This window comes from Aotus nancymaae, unplaced genomic scaffold, assembly GCF_030222135.1.
Source record: "Aotus nancymaae isolate 86718 unplaced genomic scaffold, 86718_ANA_hifiasm-v0.15.2.pri h1tg000016l, whole genome shotgun sequence".
Classification (NCBI taxonomy): Eukaryota; Metazoa; Chordata; class Mammalia; order Primates; family Aotidae; genus Aotus; species Aotus nancymaae.
In genome coordinates, this window is record NW_026988428.1 from 45,986,857 (window position 1) to 45,999,793 (window position 12,937).

The window sequence follows — 12,937 nt, forward strand, 5'->3', positions numbered from 1 at the left end:
GTGGGAAAGAGGGAGGGGAAGGCAATGCTGAGGATGGGAGGACGGGGCGGTGTCATCGCACTAGCGAGAGAGCGCAGGAGCCTTCGGCGGCGAGGAGAGTTAAAACCTCGCGGTCCCGGGTCGGAGGAGGCCAAGGCAAGATGCTGGACGGGCGGGGACCGATGGGGGGCAGTAGACCACGGCCGCGCACCCAGCCCGCCCCCGGGACCTCCTCTTGTCCAAGGGACCACCCCCGCTTCCAGTGCTTTTTGGTTTCGACTGGCCGACTGGGAGGGGCCGTGGGACGCCATTCCCATAATGCTCTGGGGCGTGCCGCCGCCGTCTCTGCCACCTCCCCTACCGCTAGTGGAAGAAGATGGCGGAAGGCGGAGCGGCGGATTTGGACACCCAGCGGTCTGACATCGCTACGCTGCTCAAAACCTCGCTCCGGAAAGGGGACACCTGGTAAGAGAAAGGGGTTGAGATGTTCGCGGTTTCCCGAGGATAGTGGAGAAGTGGGCGGGAGCCGCGAACTGGTGTCTTTCGCTAGTGACAGGTGCGGGCAGGTCCGGCGGCGGCCGCCCTGGGCAGCAGGATTTTGGCTGGTTCTGAAATGTGGGGGCAAAGGTAAGACTCCAGATGAGGGTCAGGGTTCGTGGTTTGCCGGGGCAGCTGAAAGGTATCCGGGGAGCGGCGGCGGCGACTCTGACTCGTGCGGTTCTCTTCGTCCTCCTTCCTTCCGTAGTGCCGCTCCCACCTCAGGCCTTCCCGAATGATAGGTTATAGTGGTTCGGTTTGAGTCTTATAAACGCTGTTTTGACAGGTCCGGGTGCTGCGGCTTATCACGGTCTCACCGGCTTAACTTCTCTGTTCGTTCATTTCCTTTCCTAGAATTGTCGGCGTCCAAGTTCCCTTTTATTCTGATTCCTGTAGTCTTCCGGGAGGCAGACCGCAGGATGTTTGTGGTCTGTATTACACAGGTGGCATGTCAGGGCTCCACATAAGAGAAACCCTAATTTCCAGTTCCTTGTCAAAGGAGGGAGAGGAGTAGGGAACCTTAGGCTTCTGAGAGACCACGTGGTCTTGTGCTTTAGTGGTGGCTTGATAGAAGCCGGCAGCGTTTCTGTTGGAAGTGCAGCCCTTCCCTTCTGTTTAAAGAATAACACAGGCCTGCAAAAAGTAGATAAGTCCACTTGAGGCTTAACTGACTGCTGATATTCAAACTTGTAAAATACCAAAGGCTCTACATTTAAAATACTTAAGGATATATGTGGAGATATTCACACTTGTCAGCCATATCAAGTGGCATCTAGAATAACTTAAATATATGAATATGTAACATAATTTAAAAGTCCTTACTTTTTGGGAAGGATAATGTGCCTCTTCATTATAATAAAAAATATTTTCACTTCCCACTGTTACCATAACAGTATATAATTTATGGAGTATTTGTTTCATATTCTTCAGTATGACGTAGTGGAAGGAGCAGTAAGATTTAGATCTGAGTTATGTCACAGTTCCACCACTCAACTTGCAATATGACTTTGAGGAGAATTAATTTAAATCATTGCACCTCAGTATCTTTATCTGTAAAATGGACAGTAATTTTGTTACAGGGATTTTATCTTGATTTGTTTAAATATCTTAAGAATTTCATATTTATGAGATACTAAATTTTAGTAACCTTATCTCTGTTCTTTACTCCTGACGAAAGGCTGTGATATCGGGATCATTTTCAGTTAAGCTAATAGGTGGCAGACTTAGGACCTTAATTTAACCTTGATCTAAGTCTTAGTCTCTTTCTTTTTTGGTGGGCTATATGCTGTGTTTATATGATAGAAATCCCCAAGGATGTAAATATATACTTGTTTCATTATATCAAAAAATAGAATCTTCAAATGACTTAATAATAGTTATTGTTGGCCTGGCAAGGTGGCTAATGCCTGTAATCCTAGCACTTTGGGAGGCCAAGGAGGGAGGATCACTTGAGCTCAGGACTTCGATACCAGCCTGGGCACCACGGTGAAATCCCTTCTCTACAAAAATACAGAAAATTAGCTGGGCATGGTGGCGTGCCTGTGGTCCCATCTACTCAGGAGGCTGAGGTGGGAGGGTTGCCTGAGCCTAGGAGGCAGAGGTTGCAGTGAGAAGAGATCATGCTACTGCACTCCAGCCTGGGTGACGTGAGACTCCATCCCCCCCAAAAAAAATGTTATTGTTTTTATTATAATGTTAGTACGATGTTTATTACTGTGGGGAAATTGGACATTTCCTAGGACACCCATGTTTACCTTGGCTTGTGGTAATGACAAATAAGTCCCTGTTCCCTATTTTAAGTTAAAGAACATTTAAAAATTCACCCAACCTATTACCACCTTATTTTAAAAAGTGGATTTCCTTAAAATAGAAATCTATAGGTCTGTAAGTTAAAATATAAGTGTCATTGTTTCTTATTAATATCATGTTTTTGTATATGAAGTAATAATTGGTGGTGTTGATACAACAGGATGATAGGTGCAGTGTGTGCATTGTGGGTGTTTATAAAGTTTGGTATATTTAAGTAAGTGTGTTTTTGCTTTTTGACAAAATTAATGTAAATCGTTGTGTGTGTGTGTGTGTAGCTGTATAGATACAAACAGTGTCTTACTATATTGCCCATGCTGATCTTGAACTCCTGGCTTCAAGTGATCCTCCCACCTCGGCCTCCCAAAGTGCTAGGATTGCAAGTATGAACCACAACTAAATACAAAAGGTTCATAAATTTGATTCATTTAGGTGCTTTCATTTTAAATAAAAGTAAACTGAGGACCACATATTTAGATATGAGCAGAATGTGCAAGTTTATCCTCACATTTTCTCTTATTTAAAGGAAAAGAAAATGCAAGAGAAAGATGTTACTGGGAGTTGCAGAAACCAGTTTGGTTTATACGTGAGCCAGTTTATTTGCAAATTAGCTAGTGGAACCTGTAAAAATTTGGTTTAGAGTTTTAAAGAGAACAATTTGATAAGTATAAATTTGATCATGAACTTATAAGTACAGAAGTGGTTGGGATATGTAATAATTTACTTTAATCTTTGAATTAGGTTATTTGAAATTTGCTGTATGGAATATTGTCGCGGCATAGGTATGTAACTGTCTAGGATAGACTGATTGGACTATTGAGAAAAAATAGTGGGTTTACCATAAGTTTATTCTTGTAAGTTTAATACACGTTTGAAGTTATAGTCAAATGCATCACAGTGAATAAATTTCACTTACTTGCTCTTGAGCACTTTGCAGATAATGACTGTCTTCTGATCACTTGGGTAACTAACTTCCATACCTAGGCAAGTATAAAGATTTATTTGATTCTGTGAGTACTACGGTTTCTGTTTATTTGTAACCAGTGAACCACTAAAAAGTGATTTTCTGGAAATGAAAGTGAGTTATACAAGTGTGAGATGAAGAGAAACTTATATATTTGGTTCTAGACTTTATATTGAGAAGTAAATCAAAATTACTTCTTCTTATACAAATCAAAAATACCTGATTTGTATAAGGAGTCAAGCAGTGTCTCAAAATGATATTTGTTGATCTGTATTTCAGTTCCAACAAGAGATCAGAAAACCATAAACAAGACTGAGAATTTAGGGATTATAGGAAAGAGATAAATTAACCAGAATTGTATAGTGTAGAATGAATTAAAAACAATTTTCAGATACATGGTGGTTTCTTCTGAGACAAAAAGATAATTTGCTTAAGGTACATATAAGTATTTTAGGAACCTATTTAAGGAACGGTAGTTAATAAGTTGCAAATAAAATTATGGGCTATCGAATACTGTCTTTGGAAAAAAATTTTTTGAGACAATCTCACTGTGTTGCCCAGGCTGGCGTGTTCTCAGCTCACTGCAACCACCTTTAGGGTTCAAGTGATTCTCCCGCCTCATCCTCCCAAGTAGCTGGGCCTACAGGCACATGCTACCATGCCCAGCTAATTTTTGTATTTTTAGTAGAGATGGGTTTTCACCATGATACCCAGGCTGGTCTTAAACTCCTGGCCTCAAGTAATCCACCCTCCTTGTTCTCCCAGAGTGCTGGAATTACAAGTATGAGCCACTGTGCCTGGCCTGGAAATTTTTTAAGAAATAGACCTATTATGAGTAAATGAAGCATAACCACAGATCATCCAAAGCACTCCTTCATTTTCTCCATTTTTATTAAATGTTATTCATCTGTCAATCATTTTCAGTAATTTTTGTGTGATTATGTTCAGTGATAATGTGTGGTTAACTTTTGCAGTTTAGCAAAACATTGCATGCCATTTTTGTATAAACCCTAATAACTGTAGTGGGTTTAAGTTAACTTTACAGAATAATTTTTGTGTACAGTTATTTAAAATCTCTATGACATTTTCATTTTAATAATTGCCAAAGAATCTGATCAATGAGGTTTTAGACAAGAGACATTCATTTCAGTTTTTAGGGCTTTCTTTCCATTTCTGCTTTTACTTAGAACTCTTTGAGGCTTTATTTTATTTGATCCTTTATGTTTATGCAACTTCAAAACTAAAAGAAAATAACCCTATATTCACAAATCCCTTAATAATGAGAAGGAACACTATTGCTAAACATGAATTTCAAAATATTTAGTGTATGCTTAAATAAATTTTCATATTACCATTACTTTTAAAATTAATTTTAGTTGTGCCAGGGTGTTTACGACCAGAGCAGGGTGTAGATACTACATCACTTATAGGAAATGAAACCAAAAGGAAAAACTTTTTTAGTCTTGGCAAATTGGTGAAAAAAAGGGCAGAGATAGTGACCTTAAGGCATATTTTTCACATCTTAGATGCTTAAAAATCTAGGAAAGCAACTTAATTTAAGCCTTTTTTGTAAGTTTTTAAATAACTTCTGTTGTTAGTGAGTACAGGGTTAATGTACCCTAATAAGCCAGAAAGGTCCAGAGCTAGTCAATGATTTCATTTATCTGTTTGGTAAAATTCAGGCTTTATTTTTTCTAAATGGTACCGTTTTTCTGTTAGCACATATAGGCATTAAATGACCTTTTTGCAAAATGGTTTTGTGACAGTTAACTATCTTGCTTATACATAAGTGTAACAATATAAAATTAGTTTGTCAGGCCATGACCTATACATTTAAAAACACTATGTGCCAGATACTGTTATAAGTGCATATTGACTTACTTATCTCCATATCACACAGTTCTGGGAATCGGCGTTATTCACATTTGACGAAACAGGGATCATAGGCTCAAAAAGGTTTTAACATAGTGGTATACCTGGGATTTGAACCCAAGTAGTTTGGGTCTTTACTTCTTGCCCTTAAATCACTGTATCATATTGCCTCTTATTTTATTTAAAAAATTTTTTTTTAGAGACAGAGTCCCTCTGTGTCACTCAGGCTGGAGTGTAGTGGCATAGTCGTAGCTCATGGCTTGAAACTTCTGGGCTCAAGCAGTCTTCCTGCCTCAGCCTCTCAAATAGCTGGAACTACAGGTGTGTGCCACCACAGCCAGCTAAGTTTTAAAAATTTTAGAAGAGATGTGATCTTGCTATGTTGCCTATACTGGTTTGGAGCTCCTGACCTCAAGTGATCCTTTGACTTCATTCTCCCAAGTATTAGTATCTGGGATTACAGGTATGAATCCCTGTGCCTAGCCTCTGCATCTTATTTTAAAGATTCATTTTTTAAAAAATAGATTGACTTTAAAAAGAAAAGAACCTATTTTTTCTTTAAAGGAAGTCTATTTTATATTTAGTAGCAGAATTCTACAATTTTATCCCACACTTGTCTCTTGTGACTGTTCAGTTTAGGTATGATGGAACATGTAGGATCTTAACACCTTGCTTCTGGAAATTAAAACATGCTTAAAGATTGATAGGTGAATAATTGCATGTACAGAGCAAATGTCATTTTGATCCACAGGAACATTCAGACAAAAAAATCTGAGGTAATTTACTATTGAGCTTTTGAATTTTAATTATCAATAGTCATAAGCTCTTATTAGAGGTGATATAACTCCCTTCACCTATAGTTTTACAGAAATAACACATCAAGCATACAGTAAGATCTTGTAGGATATTTTGTTTCAGTACTTGGTCCATATTTTAGAAGTGTGGTGTTGGTTTACTGTAAGCCACAAATACATAAGACTCTCTTTTTGGACTTAAGTTTATATAAACCACTCAGCACAGAAAATGCAAATATGAATGCATTATTATGTTCCATGTTTACCAACTGATTTTTTTTCTCCCAGAGACAACGCTTTTAAAGAATTTTTGAAGTGAAAGAACATTTAAATTAAGATAGTGGAAGATACAATTATAATAAAATAGTCAATTTTGCTATCTTGGTTGAATTTATCCATTTTTTTGATGTGAATATAGATTGATTCTTCTTTTTTTCACTGAAAATCACTTCATTAACAAGCCATGATTATTAGAGAACAAGGTAGAGAACAATTGATAAAAGTTGATTATGTGCTTTATCAGATTTGAACCTCAAAATAAGAAACAAAATGTGTCTTTATATGGCTTATAGATGAGGAATCTGGGAGAAGTTAATTGGCTTGCTCATAGTTCACTACCAGTGGACATTTATTAAATGCTTAGTCTGTTGCAGCCACTATTTTAAATGCTTTATACTTATGCAGCCTTTAAAGTGCATGCTCTTATTATACTTCATTTTATCTTTGATGATTTCAGAGCTGGTTTAAATACCTGGTTTATAAAGATTTAAAATACTAGATACTATCTAATACTAAGAATAGATCCTTAGTATTAAAAATGGTTTTATGCTGTCACTACTCAAATGTAATTCAAACAATATTTTATTAAACTATGGAAATTTCTCTTTCTTCTTAGTCGTTGTATAGAATTCTTCAACACTTACTAACTACTTTTTTTCTTCCCTGAGTAATGTCAGTCTGGCTTATTCCTTTTATTTTCATTTCCTCACTACCACTGTAATTCACACTCTTATGTCTCATATTCATTCCTCTGAAGTCACTACCCCAGACTCTTTCTCTCATTTATCCTTTCAGCAACAGAATGTAGATCCTTTAAATTTTATCACCCAGTTTACACAAACTTAACTATTCAAGAATTCTAGCATAAGTAAGCTAGTAAGTAGCTTCAGCTTTGGATACAGATTAAAATTATTTGAGAGAATAAATGGCTCCTTACAAAGAAGGAAATAAATTCCAATTACAATGTAAAGCAGCAAACCCATGTAGGATTAACCTGCATTTGGTTATGTCTAGACTGCCCTTACTACTTCCATCACTAAGATTCTACATGGTTTCCTAATAGCGCTCCAAAAAGAAGAATAATGACTCCTTTTTTTTCCTCCAAGGAAAGGAGAGCTAAGAATGGTAACTGTCCCTTCCATTCTCCTTTTAGTCTTGAGAAGACCTGGATATTAGTTTGGTAATTCCCTACTGTAAGAGAAAATCATTTAGCAGAAGTACCAGTAGAAAGGACTTCCTTTGTGAAAGAAGTCAAAGATGTCACAAGCAAGTTCAAGGGTGGCTCTGATGCCAGAGTATTCTAAGTTTAGAGTCAGTTAAGTCAAAACTTGAGAATATTAGAGACAAAGTTACTTAACTGAAAAGAGCAGCAAGTTCCTTGCTCCAGGTAGAAGAGAACTGGTAATCTGGATTGATTTGTATTATTTACCTATATGTTTTTACAGCTTGATAAAGTTTAACAGTTTAGTCAAGAGATTTGCCTTTGATAAAGATGGAAAATTTGTATTCAATACATTTGAATAGATTTCAAGCTGAAGAACTTTTTAATTCTCAGGAGAGATGTAGCTAAGTAGTTATATGTACCACATAGTTGTGGCTATGGTTTACAAAAACTTACTGCTCATTTACTATGTTAAGGTTTCTTGTTTGTTTTTTTGTATTTTTGAGACAGAGTCTCGCTCTGTTGCCAGGTTGGAGTGCAGTGGCGCAATCTCAGCTCACTGCGACCTCTGCCTCCTGAGTTCAAGAGATTCTCTTGCCTCAGCCTCCTGAGTAGCCCAGGCTGCAGGCACGCACCACCGTGCCCAGCTAATCTTTGTATTTGTAGTGGAGATGGGGTTTCACCATGTTGGCCAGGATAGTCTCGATCTCTTGACCTCGTGATCTACCCACCTCGGCCTCCCAAAGTGCTGGGATTACAGGTACGAGCCACCGTGTCTGGCCGAGAGCTTTTTACTATGTTAAGAGCATTGTAAAAGTCCTCTAGATACAGGTCCCTTACATAATGTAATATATATATCCCATATATGTTACATATATGAAATACATGGTAGCATTCTCATTTTACCAGTACAGAAACTGAGATAGTTAAATTTATATGGTCATACACTTCATCAGTGGTAGAGCAAGAGTTCTAACTTAAAGCTTGTGTTTTAAATTCTAGCTGTACTGCCTGCTATTGTGATAGAGCCATACCTAGCTTATGGAAGCAACTTTTTGAAAGACAAATACTTGAAAGTATTAAAATAGAGAAATGTCAGCTTTGTCATACTTGTTAAACTCTGTTTTCATTTGTTATTAATGTGAAGAGCCTCTAGAATTTTCTTTCTAGAGTCTTCTTGGTTCAGCCTTGTAGTCTCAGCAGTCTCATTTCTAACTAATATATCTCTGTTTTGATACAGATAGTGTCTCCCATTTCCTGCAAATTTTTGGCTTTTTTCTGCTTTTGGGAGGCTTTATACACCATTTCTGTTGTTTCAAATACTTCTTACTAATTATTGACTTTCATTTCAAAACCTAGTTCTAAGTCAGTCTCTAAAACCATCTTTAATCTCATCCAAATCTGTGGCCCCTCCATTCTTTGCTTTTAATATATATGTGTATGTATATAACAGCTTTATATAATTGATACGATAGCTTGATATAATTCACATACGATACAGTTTGCCTACTTAAAGTGGACAATTCACTGAGTTTTAGTATACTCACAGAGTTGTGCAGCCATGACCATAATCAATTTTGGAATATTTTTATCATCCCATAAAGGAGCCTCATATTCGTTAGTAGTCACCTCCCATTTCTCCCCCAAACTCCTCTGCTCTAGGTAGCTACTAATCTATTCTCTGTCTTTATATATTTGCCTATTCTGGATATTTTATGTAAATGGAATCATATAGTATGTGCAATTTTTAAATCTTGCTTCTTTTACATAGCATAAGTGTTTTCTAGGTTCATGCATGTTATAGCATATATAAATATGTTGTTTATTTTTATTGCTGAATGACACAGTCATGAGTCATTTAATGACAAGGATAACTTCTGAGAAATGTGTGGTTGGGCAATTTTGTTGTTGTGTGAACATCTTAAGAGGGTACTTACACAAATCTAGATGTTATTGCCTATTACACACCTAGGATATATTGCCTGTTGCCCCTAGGCAAAAAAACCTGTACAACATGTTATGTAGTGCATACTCTAGCCAATTCTAATACAATGGTAAGTATATGTATATCTAAACATAGAAAAGATACAGTAAAAAATACAATATTACAATCTTTCTTGTTTTTAGAGATAGGGTCTGGCTCTGCCACCCAGGCTGAAATGCAGTGGCCCAATATTGGCTCACGTTACCATTGACCTCCTGGGCTCAAGCAATTCCACCACCTCATCCTCCCAGTTAGCTAGGACTACAGGCAAGCACCACTGTGTCTATTTTTTTCTTTTTATTTTTTTGTAGAAATGAGAGTCTTGCTATGTTGTCCAGGCTGGTCTTGAACTCCTGGCCTCAAACAGTCCTCCCACCTTTGTCTCCCAAAGTGTTGAAATTATGGGCATGAGCCACTGCACCTGGCCAGACATAATGTGTCTGTCATTGACCAAAGCGTGTGACCATATTCCATTGTATAGGTATAACACATTTGATATATCCATTTATCAATTGATAGACATTTGAATTTCCAATTTTTGCCTATTATGAATAATCCTGCTATGAACATCCATTGCACGTTTTCATTTCGCTTGTGTATATACCTGTAAGTGGAATTGCTAGGTCCCTAACTTCTTAAGGAACTGCTAGACTTTTTCTAAGTGGCCATAATTTTACATTGCCACCAGCAGTGTATGAGGGTTCCAGTTTTTTCACCTCTTTGTCAGTACTTATGTCTTTTTTTATTGTTATTATAATCATCTTAGTGATGTGAAGTGGTATCTCATTGTAGTTTTGATTTGCATCTCCCTGATAAATGATGATGTTGAATATCTTTTCATCTGCTTATTGGCCATCTGTATGTCTTTTGGATGTCTGTACAGATTGTTTGCCTATTTGAAAAATTTGGTTATTTTGTCTTTTTATTATTGCATTGTAAAAGTTCTCTAGATACGGGTCCCTTATCAAATAGTTAATTTGCAAATTTTTCTCCCATTCTATGGATTTTCTTTTTACTTTCTTCCGTTGAAGTATAGAAGTTTTTATTTTAATGAAATTCAGTTTGTCTGTTTTTTCCTTTGTCACTTCTGCTTTTGGTACCATGGCTAAGAAGGCTTGGTTTAACTCAAGGTCATGAGGATTTACTCTTCTGTTGTCTTTTTCAAGTTTTATAGTTTTAGCTCTTAACATTTAAATTTGTGATTCAACTGAGTTAATTTTTTGTGTATATGGTCAGGGGAGGAGTTCAATTTCATTCTTTTGCCTGAGGATATCCAGTTGTCCCAACACTATTTGTCAAGAAGATCATTCTTTCCCTGTGGAATTGTCTTGGCACCCTGCTTGAAAATCAGTTGACTATAAAAGTGAGGGTTTATTTCTAGATTCTCTGTTTGATTGATATATATGTGTATCGTTACACCAGTACCACATTATAAACATATAGTAAGTTTTGAAAACTGGAAGTATGTCATCTAACAACTTCTCGAGTTTGTTTTGGCCCTCTTCTCTTAATTATTAATTTATACCATGTTGAAATGTTGTTTTGTAAATATTCTTAAATATGTGTCTGTATTTCATTACTCTATATAAATGACACTTTCTTATTTTTGCAGCCTGTCTTCTTACCTTCTCTCATTTGAAATCTATTCCATCTCTTTATTTCTTAGAGGTATCTGGTATAGTGGTATTTGCATAGTGAATGCTTTGTGTCATTTAACCCATGGATGTCTTTTCCACTCCTAATCTCATGCCACAAAAGTACAAGCAATGCACTCTTATACACACACACACACACACACACACAATTGCACTTAGGTTCTGGGGTACATGTGCAGAACATGCTGGATTGTTGAATAGGTACATACATGGCATTGTGGTTTGCTGCCTCCATTCCCCCGTCACCTATATCTGGCATTTCTCCCCATGTTATCCCTCCCCAACCTCCCTACCCCCACTGTCCCTCCCGAATTCCCCCCCAACAGACCCCAGTGTGTGATGCGCCCCTCCCTGTGTCCATGTGTTCTCATTGTTCAACACCTGCCTATGAGTGAGGACATGCGATGTTTGATTTTTCTGTTCCTGTGTCAGTTTGCTGAGGATGATGGTTTCCAGATTCATCCATGTCCCTACAAAGGACACAAACTCATCTTTTTTTATGGCTGCATAGTATTCCATGGTGTATATGTGCCACATTTTCCTTGTCCAGTCTGTCATCGATGGGCATTTGGGTTGGTTCCAGGTCTTTGCTATTGTAAACAGTGCCACAATGAACATACGTGAACAATGGACTCTCTTAAAAACATAAATAAGTGTGCTGATTACCAAAACACATTTACAGTATCTCTGTGGAAAAAGGTAAGACAATAACCTCAGCAGATGAAAATGACATGGCATCTTAAAAGAAGGCTAAACCCACATTAATCCTTCAAATGGAAAACCAGTCACATCATACCCTTTAAATAATGCTTTGAAACATTCAAAATTATTTATATTGTTTGTGGAAATACAGTTATGCAAGAAAAATATAAAAATATTCATGGAATGATAAATGCTAAATCAGAGTAAGGGTAGGTATCCCAAGAAAGGAGCCCAAAGGAGGCTATATTAGTATTTGTAATGATGGTATATATAGATAGATAGATAGATGCTCATTATTATTCTTGGAAGTTTAATGTATGCCTGCATATGATACAGAATACTTTTAAAAAGCGAAGTTGGTTGTAAGAGCTTTTTGTTTTGCAGAAGTCCCAATTTTTCTTAGTTTTTTCTGTTTTTTATTTTTATATTGTTAATACCAAACCCAATTCTTCCAGGGTAGAAAAGTTACACAGAGCTCAGGGAATTTATATAGTAGAGTCAAACATTATTAATTATCACTTCCTTCTTGCTTCATATATGCTTATCACGCTTATATGTCACGTATAGTTACAAGATGTCTTTAGTATGGCGAGACATACACATTTAAGATATTAATGATTATATATGTATATTCTGGATGAATAGTTTAAAAACAGTCTTACTTGACTCCTTCTTGAGTTCCTTGTTTTAGTTTAGCTCTAAAACGAGATCATAAAAATTATTGCTAACTGATGGATTTAATGTGTGGAACAGAAAATAGGTTAGAAATGCATGAAATCTAAAAGTTAAGCTTCTAAAGAGATGGTAAACCATGCCATTGGTTTATTTGAGAGAATTTCATAGTTTTATTTAAGTTTTACTGATACCGTGAAATTCTGAGTCTTGTTTGTGGTACTTAAAAAAAAAGTCAGTGAAATATCTGATTTATAATAATTTAAAATACTAGATGCTGTCAGTATCTCCTTGGTGTTGATTGTTTTATGCTATCACTACACAAATATGATTTAAGCATTTTGTTAAATAAGAGAATTAGTCATACGAGTAAATTAGTATCCAGAATTGTTTATGCCATTAATTCTGCACAAGATAATTATAAATATTTTTCTGAGATTAAGTGTGCTACCTTGGATTAGGCTGAGGTTTTTGTGTATTCTTTTACTTGTAAAAGAAGGACTCCCTATACCTACCCTGTAGAGAGGCAGA

At 36.7% G+C, this 12,937-nt stretch overlaps 1 protein-coding gene across 6 annotated transcripts in view; it reads left to right on the forward strand.

The window, feature by feature from the left end:
- The first annotated feature begins 305 nt into the window (after positions 1–305).
- Positions 306–12,937, forward strand: part of USP15 (ubiquitin specific peptidase 15) — a 146,910-nt gene continuing 134,278 nt past the window's right edge. For all 6 annotated transcript variants that reach the window (XR_002478460.2, XR_002478461.2, XM_012444917.2 and 3 more), the window contains exon 1: positions 306–444. Coding sequence is in view for 4 of the 6 variants with exons in the window: in XM_012444917.2 (XP_012300340.1) it covers positions 356–444 (89 nt within the window). In the remaining 2 variants the exon portion in view is untranslated. The remainder of the gene's footprint in view (positions 445–12,937) is intronic.